The 20,138-nt window shown below is 39.3% G+C and overlaps 1 protein-coding gene across 1 annotated transcript in view; it reads left to right on the forward strand.

The window, feature by feature from the left end:
• The window catches only part of LOC141435340 (E3 ubiquitin-protein ligase Nedd-4-like), a gene marked incomplete in the record, with an annotated part of 86,555 nt that overhangs the window by 19,688 nt on the left and 46,729 nt on the right, over positions 1 to 20,138 (forward strand). The window contains 5 exon segments of the mRNA XM_074098047.1: positions 1,272 to 1,352; positions 5,920 to 5,988; positions 9,567 to 9,688; positions 11,762 to 11,882; positions 14,295 to 14,862. Of these exon segments, the coding sequence (XP_073954148.1) occupies positions 1,272 to 1,352; positions 5,920 to 5,988; positions 9,567 to 9,688; positions 11,762 to 11,882; positions 14,295 to 14,862 (961 nt within the window).

The following is a 20,138-nucleotide window of genomic DNA, read 5'->3' on the forward strand; positions in this document are numbered from 1 at the left end:
AGCAGCCTCAGGCCGAGCACCGCGAGCCGAGCCATATTTTGTCGGTTTTTTGGCCGTGCTCAAAGGAGCCTCAGTCTGAGCCGTGCCTTTGGCAGCGTCTCCACTTGCGCGGCCTCGGAGCGAGGCAGCCGCTCGGCCCGAGGCTGCCTCTGGTGGATACGCGGCTTATTGAAAACAGCTCAGCGGAGCGAGGCTAGTTAAATGAAGCGTTACTATTGGTTCACGAAAAATAGATTCCTCTCAACGCATCAACGCGTAGAAACGCAGTCGAGAAGTGTCTTCACTGGTTTGCAACAGTAGTAAATGTCAGCACACTTCGATTTTTAACCGACGAAAAATACGGAAGAGATTCTCAAGCCGACGCGTATATTTTTGTTATTTTTTTATGTATGACCACGCATAACTTATTAAAGAGTAGTCCGATTTTGATGATTCTTTTTTTATTGGAAAGCGTATACCCCGAGAGTGGTCCCATTTAAATTTGGAAAAAATATTCCTACCGTAAGAGTAGGAAAGCAGGGGAAGATTGATTGTTCAGTCGCTGATTGTACTGTATGACCAGGCATAACATTTTACAGAGTAGTCTGATTTTCATAATTCTTTTTTTATTAGATAGGTTATACCTTGAAGTTGGTATTATATAAGGCTCTAAGGCCTAACCCAACCTTTACTTGGAATTTACCCCCGAAAAATGAACCACCGAAAAAACTGAAAAGCAAAAAATAATACCTTTTTTGTTTGACCTTAATGTAGGTACCAGTTTGAAGTCGGTGCCTCAGCACGAGCCAGGAGTGATAGAAGCCCATCAGGTAGACGACTATAGGTCCACTCCTCCTGGCTCGCGCTGAGGCACCGACTTCAAACTGGTACCTAGATTAAGGTCAAACAAAAAAGGTATTATTTTTTCGGCGGTTCAATTTTCGGAGGTAAATTCCAAGTAAAGGTTGTGTTAGGCCTTAGAGGTATTCGGGGGGGTTTGAGTATTCTCTATCCCTCTCTTGGTGGCTGGGGTAAGGCTGGGGCGGCCGGCGGGTGTCCTGGTGTCCACTCGTTCTCCCAGGGCATTCGCAAAACGGCAAGAGGGAATACCGGTGGGGTTTTAGTCGGGATACCTCCCCCCTCCTTCTACTAGTGGTGGGAGATTACGGGGGGAGGGGGTCTCACATAACTCTCGCGTCGTCTCGTATGCGTAACGCATTTTCCCACCGCAATAAAGGCCTTAGAGGTGTGAGACCAGTATTCGCCGCTCTGACCTTTATGGGTGTCGGCAGGAGCTGACGGTAGCGTCCACGACTGGTGGTGGCGACTGGATACTACTCGGCTACCCTGAAGATTACGATGACGAATTCGTTGTATGTCCTTTCGTAAACAATACGGGTGCTTTGGTAGCGGTAGCTTCGATGTCAATTTTGCCCACCTTCAAGTGCGAGCGGAGCTGACTACGGGCTCAGTTTAACGTACACTCGAACCAACTGAATTGTGAACCACTGTGGAACCTTTTCGTAGTAAAAGTCATAGTCACATCGCATTGCTTGACAAGGGAATTTATTATGACCCTTACTGTGAGAACGTTCTTCGGTAGGTTAGGAATCAAATGGTTCGACTATATCGAACGGCTGCATGGATGTACTTTCAACGAACTGCTATGAAGTAGATCGATGTACGTTAAACTGATTCTGTGGGGATTCCGCTTCGCAGTGGTAGGTAGGGTTGCCAACTTTTTTTTACAAGAAATAAAGTATATCTACGTCTTAGAAGGAAAATATACAGTATTTTAGAAAAAATAACAGTATTTTCTTCTTTTCATGTTTTAAAGACAAATTTTTGGGTGCTTCTCGCACAAATTATTCATTTTTAAAAATCAAAACTAAAATGAAGATAAATAAGGAGGTCAATTTTTATTAAATTAACATTGGCAGATTCGTTCTGAACCACCACTATTGCGACTATATATGCTGCAGGTACTGACTTAGTGTGTGCTAGTGTTAGGCAATGCTGATGCTGAAAACAGTATTTTACATACTTTATTTTAGTTCAACAGCAATAAGTATAATGTAGTGAAAAACAGTATAATACTGTTTTTAACAGTATAGTTGGCAACCCTAGTGGTAGGTGGGCATAAAGCTTCATTTAGACCAGCTATACTCAACCTGTGGCCTGCCAGGCTTCTATAAGTTGCCCATATAAATTATAATTGATATTTATTATGCGTGAAGTCTTTAGGGTGTATTCTGAAGCGGTAACATAGTGCGTCACTTTTTTGGCGTGGCACATGAGAAATGTAACAATTAAAAAGTTATTATTACATGTCACACATATTGTTGGATAATTACCACCCGGCTTATAATTATCCAATTATCAGTGAACATAATTATATTGATAATATACAACCCTGTTTTCAAAGCAGTTGGCAGTCAGTGCTGGCTATTCACAAGGTTGAGTATGGCTGATTTGGACCATAGGTTCTCAACCTTATTTTGCCCACTGCTCTTGAATTTGTTTTCTAAACCTCCCCCTTTCTTTTACTACAAAAAGCGTTCTAGTAACACTGGCACCCCTCAAAAACCTCCAACATCTAAAAGGGTATGTTATGGTATCGCCACAAAACAGATAGGTACAGTATTCAATCTACATACAAAGTGCGCCCGAGCAACGCACACAGACACTGCTCACGGACACGATATCTCGGACCGGTCGGGACCAGTGCGAGCGCGAGTGCCATCCGCTTGAGACACGCGTCTGTGAACTTTTTTGTGCAATAATGAAGAATGATTTACCGGGTGTGGCCTGTAATACGAGCAAAAAATAAAACGTAGATTGTCCTCGTCTAACTGAACAACATTAGTTCAGCGACTTTTAAAAATAATGGAGTCTTTGAATTTTCCTTTTTTCATACAAATTAAATACTGCTATCAATGTACGCCATCCTAGAACACAACTGACGTCGCTTTGTCACGCTACAAACATCAACCATTTTGCTTGACATTGCTTCTTCGAATAAACTTAAAAGTGTAATAAAAATTAAAAACTATTTATTCTTAAAAGTCGCTGAACTAATGTTGTTAAGTTTGACGAGTATGATCTATGTTTTTATTATTTGCTCATATTACAGGCCACACCCGGTATATTAATTACGCTTTAAAATAAATCATGCATTTTGCCAATGTCCAATTTGTTGCAAGATATTTTCAGTGATAAATTTGTAATTATAACAATGACATTAACATTAAAATATTTTGGTTATTATTAATTTATATTTCCATTCTTCCCGTTTCATTCTCAACAATAAACCCAACAACTAGATACGAGTGCCACTAACACGATAGTTTTTGTGCATAAGCCATAGTTGACAACCTTAGAGCGCCCGCCGAGCGTAGGTATGAAAAGTGTACATACATGAGATTGCCTTCTGGGGGCCTACTATGATCTTTTCATAAACGATCCAAACGCAGAGCAGTTCAAGTTAGGCACTTAAACTGAATCGTCGAAATTTGTACCACGACGTTTATTTCTCAGAGCTGAGTCTCAATGGTTTACAAGTGAATGAAAGACCGATATTGTATCTGGTCCGAAACTGTAACGCTAAGTCGCGATTGGGATGCCGCTATATGATTACTAAATATTGTATACTAAAACCTCTTTATTTTGGAAAACCATAACTATGCCATTGCGTGTTCTTAGCAACCGTTGTGTTGATTACAAATAAAATGTTTACGCTGTCACTAATCCACGAGTCTCTTTTCTCACTGAAAAATAAGTTTTATCAATGAGGAATTAAGAAGCACAATGTCGTGATAGTACCTATGAAAAGTTACAAAACTTGAATAAAAGTTTAAAAGTTCTTGAAATTTAAAAATATTCCAAGTAAAACACTTAAAATTCCAAAACAATTGACAGAATGAGTAACTTATACTGAATCGCAAAATTTGACACTGAAGCGATTCAATTCCCACTCAGGTTAAGCGTCATGGTACGAAAACCGCTTGAAGTGATTGAATGAAAATGTCTGTATCGCTGTCGCTGAACCGTGCTTGAAATGAATTGCAAAAGTAACGTCGTGGTACGAAATAGCGATGCAGTTCAGTTTAGAGCCTAAACTGAATCGTATTAAGAGAGCGTGGTAGGCCCCCTGTACCTATCTGTTTTGTGGCATCGCCCACGTTGAGAACCTAATGATTCCTACGGTGCGAGCAATACGTGAGTTTCGTTAGATTGCCGGGCCGCGTGGTCATGAGAGTTTCTAGGCGGAATATCGCTAGATGGCGTTTGTATTTATCGAGAGGGCCGTTTGACGTTACAGCCTTGCTTGCGATTCGCTCATTTAGTTATGTAATGCAGGGTTTCTCAAACTTATGGCTCCACGTACCCCTGTTAAAGTTTCTAGACGATGGCGAACCCCTACCTCCCCCCCCCCCAAAGAAAGTAATAAAATTGACTGCTTTATTTCAATCATCATCATAATATAATGTACATTATTTATTTCAATAAAAGGTAACAAATATAGGTAAGAATCATCTTGCCAACAACCAACAAATAACAAACAAATAAGGAACAAATTTGGAGTTGAAATAAAAAATACAAAAAGACTCCAAAAACCAATCTTAATCATCTTGCTAGTCTTGCAGCCTGGTGGTTTTTGGAGTCACGTAAACCTTGTCGCGAACCCCCTACCGTCGAATAGCGAACCCCTAGGGGTTCGCGTACCCCACTTTGAGTAACCCTGATGTAATGAATCAAAAACGTGCCGCAAATGTAGCATAACCTTGTCAAACGGACCTCCCGAAACAAGCGCCACATAGACTGTCACCCTTATTTTATTGACATCGAAAGCTCTCCTTTTGAATTTTCTTTGTGTTTTAGTGTTAGTATACATTAGGAAGTAGAGATGAATAATATTTTTGTTTGGTTTGATTTTTTTTTGGTTTGGTTTTTGGATCGCAACTAACCGGAACTACATGCCAGCGTGTATTTTTGATACTACCTCAAACTGTAACTAGACGAAGATTTAAGTGCTGTGAACCGATATCAAAACAATTTTTTAATTTAGAATTAACTACCAGACCGTAATTAGTTTTTGAAATATTTTCGAGCAGCAATGTAATGCGTACAATAATTTGATATGAGAGAGAAGCGTTCTGTGACAGCTGTCACGTCAACAAGCGCGACGTTTTGAACAAAAACAAAGTAGTTTCACGTTGTGATACATTGCGTGCTAATTAATTTTCTAAGGAAAATAATAAGTCTATTTTTTTACTCAAACATAATTAAATGTGATAATTAGGGCCTTCACTACCCTTAAAGTTTGAGGTAGTATCAATAATACACGCTGTATAGCCTTTCAAACTTAAAGGCTTCAAAATTAGGTTAAAATAAACTTTGATACAAGCCTTTTTTAGCTGACTGTTGCACCGTTAGCCAGTATACTAAGTGTACCGAATCTCTAGCCATTTCGAACACTCCTATCTTCTTCTTTAACTTAAAGAGTTCTACTCTTGTCGGTGGAGTATCTGAAATAAGACGTGCGAAATTCGACATCAAGCAAACTTCGCGAATTATCCTCGTAAGGCCCACGTCAAATTCTGATTATCAGAATTTTAAGCTGGATGTCAATTTAAAAAAGTTGCCTAAATCTGGGTCAATCAACTTTTTCTTGTTTGTTAGTATGTCCCGTTGTCCAAGAGACAACAGTGACAGAGTTTCTTAAAAGACTGCTTTCTAACTACGGCAAAAATGTACCTACGCTCGATGAGTTTTAGCCACAGAAATCATGTAGAAACTCATGGTTTAAAAGAGTTGTCCAGGGGACGTAACCATGGCAACGAGGTATAAGAAAAAGTTGATAGACCTATCTGTATTGGGCCTCACGAGGACTAATAAAAGCTTGTTAAACTAGTTATGCCAATGGCTTTGCCCTGCCAGGTTGCGTCCGCGACCGTCGGCGACTGGCAGATGCTGTCGCTCCCGGAACCAGACGACGATGATTTTGTCGTATGTCCTTTTATTATAATTGCGGGCTTGACTTCAACGCTTTGGGCTGCGGTGGCTTCCTATGAAATATACCTAAATATCTCTTGCCAAGGAATTTATTATCAGATTTATATTATTTAATCTGAATTCTAGCGCACTGATGACTTTAACCCGTTCTCAGTGTTGCAGATCCATTGAAACTAAGTCATGGAGTTGTCACACAATACTTATTTCATTGAACTAAAAGAATTTCTTTGCTCACCCGCGACCTAATGATGGCTAAGTTTATGCAAGATATGCTTGTTCATGCAGTTCCTCCACCTCCACACTGCTGGAGAGATCAGAAAACAGATAAAAAAAAACGAAAAAGAGTCCGTTTGCGTTGGACAGGATTCGAACCTAGAATGCTTGGTTATGCGCGCCGAGTATGCTACTAACTGCACCACGTCGCCTCTAACTGACCCATTCGAAAACGTTGATCGCTTGCATACGCCAATACTGGCTGTGGTGCCATCTATTGCAATTGGATCATTCATTGTCAAATTTTGCCCAGAACACACTGTTGTTAAATATTTGGGTGAATCAACTTTTTAGTGCACCTTGTTTCATTGGTAATGTCTCCTGAGTTAGTTATTAAAAGTATGATTTTATGGGGTACAAATACACTAAAAATTTGAATTTGTGACAGTGTTAAGGCGACCTTTTCTGCAATATTTTATCTATATCCATATATTAAATCCTAATCTATCATGTGTACACGACCTGCATTAACAAGAACTAGGTAGATAACTAGCTATGTCTGCCCCACGAACTGCGCCCGCTGCGCGCGATGACCTGCTGCTGCACGTGGTCGCGGCGCCCCTCCCTCCCCCTCCCCCGTGCTGTAATGAAGTATGAAATCTCATTACGATACAGCCGTGTTCATAATAGAATCCAATGTCGTAATGCAGGTCATTACCTATGGTTTTTGAACGCATAATTGAGGATTTACTATATGGGTGTAGATAAAAGAAGATTTAGAAAAAAAAAAATACACCGCAGGCGAAGCCGCAGGCACCAGCTAGTATTACATAAATATTAAACATCTTTGTTTCGATTCCGATATATAACCCCAGTAAATGATAGTGTAAGTAGTAAATGGTAGAGACAATTATTGGGTCAGTTTTATGTAAAAAAAAATGTTTTAGGTTTCGATATTACGAGGGGCTGGATTTTTTTAGGGTTTTATCGTCTTATAGCATGGAATTATAGTGTCTTGAAGCTTTAATTGCACGTGTTTTGGTAATAATAGTTTTTAGTAACATTGTTTCCTAATACTGAGAAGTTTATTTTCTACGGATGCTTTCTGCCGACTACTAATGCTACCGAAAATGTCGTAAAAAAGCGATATCTGTAAGTTTGTCTGTGTTGACTGTACTTAACAAATGTGTATTTTCGGTTGTCTTTCGTTTGCCCGAATTTCATTTGCCATAATGTATTGTTTTCCATAATATGCAACAACAGTATTTTCTTCACAATTTATGCGAGGAGATCAAAAAAATAGCATGGTTCTAATATTTGATAGCAAACGTTGATATGACAAGTTTAATTATGACAAATGGCATTATGGGAAACGAAGTGGTTCGTATATTAAGAATGTATGAAGTTACAATTTTCCAAGCTATATTCTCAATATTGGTTGGTTTATGGGTTCTCGTGGGTTAAGCTATCTCTTTTTAACTGGAGCGTGATGCGTCTCGCTCTAACTTGCTTGACACATGTATACACATTATTGCAATCGAGCATACTTACGAATAAGTTAGATATAGTCTACCTTCACAAATGTACATGTTGCATTATTGGCATCGAGTATATTAACTAGGTTTGAAATTATAATTTAATTTGTTTGAAAAATTTTCACCGAACCACTGCGACTGCGACGCACGCTGTCCTCTGATTGGCTGATTTAAGGTTAATCATGCCACTAGGATTGGACAAGCAGATATTATTATTATAATAGTTATCGATATCCTTACTATTATTATAAATGCGAAAGTAACTCTGTCTGTCTGTCATCTCTGCACGATTAAACCACTGAATCGATTTGGATGAAATTTGGTATGGAGATGTTTGGGGAGGACACAGAATATTTTTTATTAGGGAAAATTGCATAATTCCCGCGGAATCGCAATAAACATATTCAACTAGTAGTAGTAGATTGAGTAACAAACATCTTCACGTACTTTCTTATCTATAATATTAGCACAGTATAACAAGTTTACCTAGAGTAATCCGACGGAGACGTCTGGACAGAGCAATCGTGCGGGGCGTGAGGGGTGAGACGCGGGTGGGAGGAGCCCCAGCTGCATACTTCGCCTTTCTTAGTAGCTTGGGACAAGTCTTATAGGGCTATCGCGTTTTTTTAACATTTCAATTTATAATAAAACTAGCTTTTGCCCGCGGCTCCGCCCGCGTGGTATTCGGTTATCGCGCGCTGTTCCCTCGGGAACTGTGCATTTTTCCGGGATAAGAAGTAGCCTATGTCACTCTCGGGCCCATAAACTATCTCTATGCCAAAAATCGCGTCGATCCGTCGCTCCGTTACGGCGTGAAAGACGGACAAACACACACACACTTTCGCATTTATAATATGAGGTATGGATTTATTATGGCGAATACGACATGTACTATTTATGTATTATTTCATCTATTTATATAATTATGTATATTTTTTTATATCATTAAATTCAATAACACGAATTTTAAGTCGATTAAGTCTAGAAACCGAAAGTATTTGCCGGTTACTAATCTGTGAAAGTATGTTTTGTAGAAAAAAAAGTTTTTTATGTCAAAATTAGTATATTTTGATATTTATTACCCCTAGTACCACACCTAATTCATTTTGTTTTATATAATTTCGTAATATCAATATGTACCGATTTGTAAAAGACATATACCTTTAAATTTTAAACTTGTGACAACCCTTCCTTACTTTTTTTATTTTTTATTTGACTGTATGGCAAACGAGCAAGTGGGTCTCCTGATTTACTTGCGTAAATATCTATACAGGCTGCGGTATCGCTCAACTTCAAAGGCGTCGGCCTACTGTAGGGAAAGCATGTTATACTGTGATATTAGTATGATAGGATGCCATTACTATCTGCTTACCCAAACTACTTCTTGACCTTAGACCATCTAGTCAGAGTGTAGCAATGGCCGCTGTGGTTAAGCAAAAAAAAAAAGGAATAAGTTATAGGACAATAGGTTAGTTCCTTGATAGCCGTGAAGGTCGTGTGAACTATGGCCTCTCAAGCAGACCATCGTGGGTTCAAACCCGAGCTCGCAACTTCAGCTTTTCAGAATTTATGTGCGAAATTTAACATGACCTACGGTCGCTTAGTACGCTAAAGGGATGCAGTGTATAAACACCTCTTACCTTATACGTATTAACTTCACTACTACAACTGTATTGATACTTTCGTAGAGCAGACCATTAAAGGCATTCGTACTGGGGATCCCCCACATCGCAGGGAAACATCGCGAGGAAACCTTGGGACACATGCGTATCAATTCAAAGGCTTGTGTGAAGTTCTATTTAATAACGAGACTGGTTGTTTCAGGTTGTGGGTGGGGACGTCCTACCGCCAGGCTGGGAGGAGCGGCAGGACGCTAACGGGCGTACTTACTACGTGAATCACGTGGCTAGGTCCACCCAGTGGGAGCGGCCCACGCTCGCTTTTACGTGAGTATTACCATACATGATACATAGTATTAAATGATATTGTAACGGATAACTCGACATGTTTCGCGCTATTTCGTAGCCCTTCTTCAAGGGAGCATGCGACTCGGCGGCTGCAACTAAGCGCCACCGCTCTGCTCGTGCGACTGTCCGACGAAACTAACACCGGCACACAACTACCCGCACTTTAACAATATTAAATACTCGTGCTGCGTCATCGGTTGGTGTGAACGTGCCTTTACGGAGCGATGTTGTTAGTGTTGTGTGCTACCCTACATTAGACAGTGACATTAAAAATGACGATAAAAATGCGGGTAGTTGTGCGCCGGTGTTAGTTTCGTCGGGCAGTCGCGCGAGCGGAGCGGTGGCGCGTAGTGTGCGTGTTGCGGCAGCCGCCGAGTCGCGTGCTCCTGAGAAGAAGGGCTACGAAATAGCCCGAAACGTGTCGAGCTAAACTCGATTTAAGACGTGAGTTATCCGTATCATTATATCATTCCGTATATCATTTGATATGGGTGAGTCTCACGGTAGTTTCATGTTCAAAATTATACATAGTGTTATTTTTGATTTCCGTTAACTTTTAAGTGAAAGTACAGGTCAAATAAAGTTAGTGGCCAAACTGATACTGTTAAACAGTAGTAACTGTTTAAAAGATAAGTCAGTACCCTTAGTGTTAGTTTTCGGTTATAAAATACGTCTCGATCGCGTTCGCGTTAAAATCTCAATTTGTATGGAAACACGAACATCGCAAACGATCCGCTAGAGGCGCTGTTCGTGTTTGCATACAAATTGAGATTTTAACGCGAACGCGATCGAGACGTATTTTTTAAACGAAAACTTTCACTAAGGGCACAGTATTGAAATTGATTTATGACGTAAATAACTATCGTAAAGTGCCTAGCGAAAGCAATTGCTGGTTTCGTATTATTAAACCAATAGGTACACAGACGTCAAATAATGACGCCCCGGAGTTGAGGGGGCGGCAAAATTCCATAGTAAATAATAGATAATAATAATAATAGATAGCAGGTGGTAGGACCTTGTGCAAGGTCCGCCCGGATTGCTACCACCATCTTGCTCGCTAATCCTGCCGTGAAGCAGCAGTGCTTGCACTGTTGTGTTTCGGCGTGGAGAGTAAGACAGCCGGTGAAATTACTGGCACTTGAGGTATCCCATCTTAGGCCTCTAGGTTGGCAACGCATCTGCAATCCCCCTGGTGTTGCAGGTGTCTATGGGCGGTGGTGATCTCTTACCATCAGGAGACCCACTTGCTCGTTTGCCATCCAGTCGAATAAAAAAAAAAATAATATATTTCATAATTTTGCCACACCTACGATTCGGACTGTTTAGAAGGAGCATTTTCCATTACTTATATTGTGGCGAAATCGGGAAATCCCCTTTCTATAATTGAATAGTACAATAATGTATTGACATCTTGTATAGGTAGGTTTTTAAAACTTAAACAAGAGGGCGGCAAAATTTACTTCCGCCCCGGGCGGCTGTTACCCACGCTACGGCACTGCCGTGGCCCCTATTTTATTTTGGGTATTATTTTACGTGACCTAAGCATTGGATTCAAGCAAAGTTTCCACCAATAATGTGCGAGGAATCTGTTTTTCATTAACCAATAGAAACGCTTCATCTACCCATCCTCGCTCCGCTCAGCTGTTTCCACCAGACATGTGCTGTGCGAGCATAGGTAAACGAAGCGTTTCTATTGGTCACAACCACAGATATAGATTACACTAGATAACGCAAACACCTCAATCAGTATGAAAACCAACCGTGTCACTTTTTTATATCTACTGTGACGTCTCAAGAGCGAATTAGCGATGTGAATTCCCCGATGTCTGCGCAAAATCGATTCAAATGCGCCGTGGGGCTCGAGTCAATCACTAGTTATGATTAGTCAGTTAGCGGTCAGTCTTTGTATGGGGCCAACCCGGACGTTTGGTCGGGGTTCGGACACGCGAAATAGATGCATTTGCGTAATCTAGCATAATCTATATCTGTGGTCACAACACATTCTCGCACATTATTGGTGGTAACTCTGCTTTAACGCTCCACCACCCGCAGTCGGCACATGAGCACGGAGTCGCAAGCCGAGCGTATGGAGACGGCCGCGACGGAGTTCCAGCGCCGGTTCCACATCTCGCACGACAGCGACGAACGCGCCAGCCCGGCGCCTGCGCACCAGGTACGTCCCAGCACTAGCGGATAGGGGCTACTTCAAACTATAGGTGTTGACGGGGTCCGAGCAAAAGCGTGAGCGGTTGTGTGAACAAATTATATACACCAGGAATCAGTGATAAAAGGGAGTTTTTTTAAGGTTTTTGAAAACAATTATTACTGCCAAGGCAACGAGAGGGTGTATAAATCGTTTTGAGCTGCACAACCGCTCATGCTTATGCTGCTGCCTGTACGTATCAAATTAAGTAAAGTTTAAAAAGATTTATGGCCAAAATACATAATGGTTTGGTATAATTAAATTTCTCCGAAATTGGCAACTTTACACGATTGTAATGCAAAAAATCAAGTTATGCAAATTTAAGTTTTTGAGACAGAATCAACCAAGGTATGTGTCAATATTTGGAAAATAGCTATAATTTTCACTTATGTCAAATCGATTAATCTGATAGCAGATCTTTATGATCTGCTATATCTTTCCTATTTATTTTGTCCAATAAACCTAACCTAAACCAATATGTATACGAAAACGAACAAAAAAGTTCGTCACAATAATAGTTTCACCGAAAATAATATTGTCACGTGACCATTATGTATTTCGTACATTATTATTTTTAAATTTTATGTATTTTGACCCGTTTCCGTCTTTACATCAGTATTTTCTGTTCATTGCGTGTGTGGTTAGGTAGCCACTGCGCGATGAGCGCCTCGGACACGCAATGAACAGAAAGAACGTGAAGTTATCGAGGTAAGGCCGTTAGCGGTCTTAAATAGTCAAAGTACAACTTAAAACAAGACAGCCCTATATATCTTAAGTCGAGCGAATGGTTTCTGTCAACAAATCTGCATAATTTATTAAATCTATACACGCTGGTGTTCCAACATCCGTGAATCTTGGGGCCAGTACAAGCGGACTGCAACTGCTGAATTTGCCCATACATTTTTTATTGCAGTCGTTACAATTGCACGCAAACTGCACGCTGGCTGCGATTGAAATATATGAGCTGTCGTCAGTTGAGGTTACGTTGCAGTCAGCATGCAGCATTACAACTCGTCTTAAATTACACGTTTAAAATAACGCTTTTTCTTAGAGATTGTTGCCAGAATGTTGCCAGAAAGGGAAAGGAGACTAGCCATCTAGGATTGTCTTGTCGGTCAAAATTTGCAAGTTTACATTGAAAAGAGTAACGGAATGTAATCTGTTCTTAAGGGCAAACTTATAGAAAGTCATGATTATTTTTAACTAATATGGATTAAGGTAAAATTGTGGCGAATTTGCAAGTCTATTTAACTAATTGAAGGAGGCATACAAATTTTGAGTGAAAGATAGTAGTAGAATAAATTTTGAAATTGTACAAAATATGCTTTAAATGTTTCAGCATACGCTATTTTCAATATTATTTCGGGCTTATGCAAAAAAATATCTTATTTTGGTTATAAAATTGTGCGAGCAAACCAAGCATTTAAAAGCTTTGTATTTACTTATTGACTTTAGGTGGATCTAGCCAATTTCATTCTACTTTCGATTTCTTAGAAAGAAAACACAAACTTGTCTTACTTTTACTTAAAGTTAGGTATTATTTAATATAGATTAGGATCTTTAATAAATTTAACATTTTAGCGTGATATGTATCGCTTTGTCGCTGTAGCATCTTGATCATTATTGTTGAATGAATAAATTCGAAAATGAACATTATATTTTGCATGAACTTTTTATCTTAATGTTGAAATATGAATTATATTTCAGTCGTGCATGCTTGTATTTTTAATAAAGTAAATTTTTAATAAGTAGTTTAGGATTTTGGGTCTTTATAAGGAATGTTTTTTTTAATAAAACATAGCACGCGTAGATAGTAGGTATTTCTTATTATTTTTTACATATATAACACTATTCATTCTTGTTTAAAAAAATGTAGGTGTTTGAAATTATATATATTTTTTTATTGGATGGTTGGTTTTATGTAGCTAAATTGCGTAAAAGGTATCGTAAGGTTTACGTTTAAATTAGAATGAAAGGTCAACTGTACGGTTGAGTTTTCATTTTATTTTATATTTTTGTAAGGATTTTTTAAACACCACTCACACTTGATTGTTCTTTGTGAGTGCCAGAACGATACTGACAGTCATTATTGGTTTAAGATATTTTATTTGTGTGCCTACTATATTCATTCCCCATTACATACATCGTGACTTACATATGCAACATTATACTAATTTCGCAGCATGGGCTTAGCAATCCAGGACTAACTATATCTAACAATTCTAGGTTGACATCTGGCATAGAAGGGTCGATAACAGAACTCTCCACCATCGACATTGTGTTGTCCTCACTTATCATAGAAAATTTACACGTGAAAACATAATTAATTTACAAACTTATGTCTATGAGTTTGTGCATAAGTAATATTTAACTCTCTAACAGGGGGATAACAATAGCGGCGAGGGTACCTCCTATGATGCGACGCCATTAACTTCGCCCGTACGATCTCCTCAACCCAGCAGGGAATCAAACCCAGAACTAACTGAAGTGCCTCAAACATCTAGCTTAAGTAATACCTGTGATAGTAATTTAAGAGAGGAGGACGACGTTGTATGCGCGAACGAAGTTCGCCTCAAAGAACTGGAAGGTGACAACGAAACTGACGATGTTGCTCAAGACTGTGATAACGCGACCTCTAGTCAAAACGAGGCACCGGCAGAAGCTGCCGGCCAATCAGAGAGCGCCGTCGCTCACGCCGACCAATCAGACGGCGCGGAACAAAAAGACAAAACAGACGAAGCGATCGAAAGGGAGTCAGACGCGGTCAATGATAATGCTAGAACGAACTTAGAAACCGCCGATGTAAGTGAAACCGCACCAACGGAAGCAGAAAATGAAATCAATGTAGAAAACACGGCCGAAATAGAAACTACTAATGTAGAACAAGAAGCAAGTAACGCAGAACATGAAACAGGTACCGTTGTAACGGAAACACATAACGCTGACGCAGAAACACAGAACGTTGACACAGTGACGGACGTTGACGCGGACGCGCACTTTGTTGACGCGGAGAGTACGAGTGTAGCAGTAGAAAGAGTGGAGATAGAGGAGTTAGAGGAGGCCCTGACTTTTGACGAGAACCATTTCAGTACGCCCACGGGAGGGGCGACTCCTGAAAGGGTGGCAACGGGTCGCCGCATGACTAGCAGCTCGATGGACGATACTGAGGTAAGGGTACACCAAAATGTCAGGGAACCTTGGCCTCGCCAATGTTATTTTATATTTACAATGTGTTGTGATGTTTGCGCGATTGGACACTACACATAGGGAGGGAGCGAAAGAATGGAGAATATTAGAGGCGAAAGTAACGCAGGTGCCATCAAATTCATAACCATCATCTTTCTTTAACTATTTTGTACCGTTTGACAGAATGGCATTCAGAAATCGAAATTTCTGGACCAAAGCATATGTAAGACTGACGCAAATTTCATAGTTTTTGATTTTTTTAAACAATTAAAGGTTCTTAATTTATGACTTTTTTAAGGTTCCGTAGTCAACTAGGAACCCTTATAGTTTCGCCATGTTTGTCCGTCTGTCTGTCTACATCTACTACAATATACATATCAGTCACGCCGACAGAGGGGTACAATAAATAAAGTAAAAACAATTTTTTACGATACCTCCCATAGACGTAAAGTGGGGGTGTTTTTTTTCTCGACACCCCCCCCCCCACTAAAATCTAAACTGTTGGTGGAAAATTTTAAAAAATTCAGAAGAGTAGTAAATATATCAAATTTACAAGGAAAATTATAGCGGCTGAAATGGCTTGAGAATTACTAGTAGTTTAAGAGTAAATAGCAGCCTAAGGTATAAAATATACCTAAGCTTGGAAGATTCAGTACAGAATACGAAATCCTTAGAAAAATATTATTTGATTTTTTCGTAATGGCTACGGAACCCTATCCTGGGCGTGTACGACACGCTCTTGGCCGGTTTTTTATTTAATCTATAACTAGTCTTTTTAATTTACTCATACAACAACAACATACAACATTACGAGTTTTTTTACGACAACAAGTCACTGAGAGTGTATTGTACACATATGTAAAATGAAAATTGCATATAATACGCTTCTTGCCCAGCTTGGCATAGTAGAAAGATAATTGACAGCTGGGTTTAAAAAAAAATGGCCTTGATCCTATAGATCTTTCTAAATTATAGCATTGTAAAACAAACTCTTATTCTGGTTCCTCCAAAATGTGCAATAAAATGCACACAATAAGTTCAAGGGAATTACGGACGGGTGACGACAGTCTTTCCCGGCCCGGATAATACCGACATGGAAATACCGACCCTGTTTTTCGTGTACACGCCCATAGAAGCTCATGTCAGTTTCTATGGGCGTGTACACAAAAAACAGGGTCGGTATTTCCATCACAATGTTTTAGACTATCGCGGTCATTACTCATTGTTTTTTTTTTTTTCGGTATTTCCATGTCGGTATTATCCGGACCGGGAAAGAGTGTCACCCTTACGGACCTATGACAATGTAACTAAGTGAACATTCTCTTGTTTCTCTATCGTTTTACACCACGACAGTTCCATGTTATTCCCGAAACAATTAGAATCCAATTGCTTTGACTTTTTATTATTATTTATATGATGGATCTCAGGAAGTTATATTCAACACAAGGCTACGGAGCTACCGCATGCTACTCGAACTATCAAATTAAAATACAACGATATTGACATAGCTATTCTCATTACATATTGAGTTTCGTCTGATCATTATCATACTTCCTTCCATTGACCAAATTATTTATTATACAATATACACTGCGTCGGGTAGTTTAATTAGCCTTTGTTCCATTAACAATACCTATTTTGTCGCATATATTGAAGAAATTAACCACATTGAGCGAAAGATTTTTATAAAAATGTAGTATGATGTGTGCTTGCAAAATGTCCATTCTCTAAAATTGTATGCTGACCTTAGCTCATTTCTTTCATACAATGTGTTAATCCTTTGACATTTTATTTCAAATAAACAGATGAATACAACATAACACAGTACATACAAATCAAAATGAATCAATACCTAATACTATAAAAAAACAATTATAAAATAAATAAAAAATACAAAATATCAAAAAACATAACGAAAAAAAAAGTTTTTTTTTAAATGTATTAATAAAATAACTGAAAACTTAAAAGTAGTTTATTCGGATTAGTATCACTTTGTCTAAAACGCAGCTGGTCTAAGTAGCAAGTGGTCTAAAAAGCAACTGGCCTCATGAAAAGTAAGTTAACTTGTTCGTGTCAGAAACTTGAAAAAACATAGGTTAGGTTAGATTGCGTCAAGGCGCGAAAACTATGTTCATTCTGAATGCTTACACGATGTAGCTTATAAATATTTGACGCAATATGGTTTTTTCCTTAACGTTAAGTGGCCGTCCGCAACTGACGTGTGTCACGGACGCCTTCGGCTTTATGCTTCACAGTAGAGCGCTTTAGATCGAGACTATAGTAAAAGAGGAGAAGTATGCACACTCCGACCCTTTAGCAACTTAACTGCCTACTCCGGCGCGGAAGCTTAGGGTTGTCGATGTCTATTTTAAATTAATTTCCTACCGGCAAATAATTTTAGTACGAAAGTTAAATTAAAATTGTCCTATGTCTGTGTCTGGACAAATAAGATTCTATGCCGCTATATTATTATTATTATACAAAATTTAAAAATATTATTTATAAATTCGCCGGAGTGGTGATGCTGATGGCGACTGTGTACATACTACTCATGTTTCCCTACACATAATACTATAACTATATTGTTTATAGGTAGGTAGGTAGGTATCTATTATTTTTTCATGTGTCCCTGCACAAAACTATTACACTTTACTTACATACTACTAATTCACAACTATACCTAATACAAAAAAATACGTTAGTACGAGTACGCGAACGTAAAAGGTGATCATCTCGCGAAGCGAGCGCAAGACGAGCGAGCTAAAATCAAAACGTACAGCAGCGCAGCCTTGACTACAGAAAACTTAATCCTCCTTAAATCATCAGTGTGTGCGTGCGGCGGGTGTGTGCGCACACATTTAAGCCGCGCGATGTACTTTTGTTTGTAGTGAACCTACTTCTCCTCTTTTACTATGTCGAGACGGCTTTGTGGATGTAACGCAACCGTAATCCGCAACCGGCTTCAGGGCCCACAGAAGTAATAATAAGACGAATAGAAATGATACCGTGTTTATATCCCTCAACAATCGATTTCGTCATTTATTCTCGTCTCCCTTCAGTGAGTAGGTACACTTTTTGTATTTTCATGTATATTACGGTACACACCAATGAAATTTAATCCTTTTTTTAACGACATCATCTCATCTAATTTATAACTGTTATGGTCACAGCGAATTAGAGCCACTCGGCACCCGTGCAGCACCGCCTCCACTTTCGGCGTCCACTCGTTGTTGATAGGTGGTCCACCGGTGGACCTCGCGTTGTCCACGAATTTCCTAGTAGTAACTATGGCGGCGAGCAGCGGGCTGACATAGAAACTGACAGGAGCTTCTACACGCGCTTGCGTGTACACGAAAAACAGGGTCGGTATTTCCATCCCGGTATTATCCGGGCCGGGAAAGAGCGTCACCCACCGAGTGGTCCGCGCGTAGCAACCTCGCGAGTGAGGCGAACCGGTGACGCTACGGAGTTGATGTAGTGAGCGCATACCCATACAAATCCATATGAAGAATACTAACCGCTCGAGGCGAGGCGGTGCAGGTCGGGTGCCGGGTGGCTGTAACGAGCTGTGACCTTTACAGATAATTGAAAACATATTAAGGCTTTTTAGGGTTCCGGAGCCAAAAAGGCAAAAACGGAACCCTTATAGTTTCGCCATGTCTGTTGGTCTGTCTGTCTGTCTGCCTGTCTGCCTGTCTGTCTGTCTGTCCGTCCGCGGCTTTGCTCAGGGACTATCAATGCTAGAAAGCTGCAATTTTGCACGGATAGGTATATAAGTAAACTATGCCGACAAAATGGTACAATTAAAATTCAAAAATATTTTTTTTAGGGTACCTCCCATAGACGTAAAGTGGGGGTGTTTTTTTTTTCTTATCCAACCCTATAGTGTGGGTATCGTTGAATAGGTCTTTTAAAACCATTAGGGGGTTGCTAAGACGATTTTTCGATTCAGTGATTTGTTTGCGTAATATTCAACTTTAAAGTGCAAATTTTCATAAAAATCGAGCGTCCCCCCCCTCTAAAATCTAAACCGGTGAGTGGAAAAATTTGAAAAAAATCAGGATGGTAGTAAGTATATCAAACTTTCAAGGAAAACTATAACGGCTAAGTTTGCTTGAGAATTATTAGTAGTTTATGAGTAAATAGCAGCCTAAGGTATAAATATACCTAAACTTGGAAGATTCCGTATAAAATAAGAAATACTTAGAAAAATATTACTTAATTTTTTCGTAATGGCTACGGAACCCTATTTTGGGCGTGTCCGACACGCTCTTGGTTATTATTCATCTTATTAAAATTTCTGTGGTCCGTATCCATAATCCGCAACCGACATCAGAGAACGTCCGCAACCTTTAGGGCTCTACACACCAAAGCTGCCGAACTGCTTTGTGGTGTGCATTTGAGATTCAAGTTATGCGTGCTTTATAATAGTTATTTATGTGGCTGGTGCATAATGAGAGGCATTAAAGTACGAGTGTGGTTTTCATAATAAGATCACACGAGTGTTTTAATGCCTAATTATGTATAGCCGCATACATAACTTTATCTACATGCATATCATAAGTTTTCTATAATATGTTCAGATATGGCCTGTGTTTTAGTTAGTGTTACTGATAACTAATTTGAAGTACCTACCAAAGCTTAAATAAAACAGATAATAAAAAACTAAAATTTTATTTATAATAATAATTATTATCTACATGCATGTCATAAGTTTTCTACAATATGTACAGATATGCATTGTTAAAAAAAGTATTACCGATACTTTAATGTAAACATTAAGATGCACTGTACTTTAATGTGAACATTAAGATGCACCCGCAGATACCAGGTTCTTAATAAAGGCCATTTGATTGATAGTCGTTTCTGAACATATAATAGGGAAGTTATGTTAAGCATGTAGATAAAAGGATGTAACGTGTTATGTTACGAGAAACGGTAGATGTTTAATATACAGATTTTGTAAGCAGTTTAAATGTAAGGTAGGTAAGAAAGAGCTACACTACCAACCGCCTTCTATTCACTCGCTTCGTCTTTGCA

The sequence above is a fragment of the Choristoneura fumiferana genome, chromosome 14 (assembly GCF_025370935.1).
Source record: "Choristoneura fumiferana chromosome 14, NRCan_CFum_1, whole genome shotgun sequence".
Taxonomy (NCBI): domain Eukaryota; kingdom Metazoa; phylum Arthropoda; class Insecta; order Lepidoptera; family Tortricidae; genus Choristoneura; species Choristoneura fumiferana.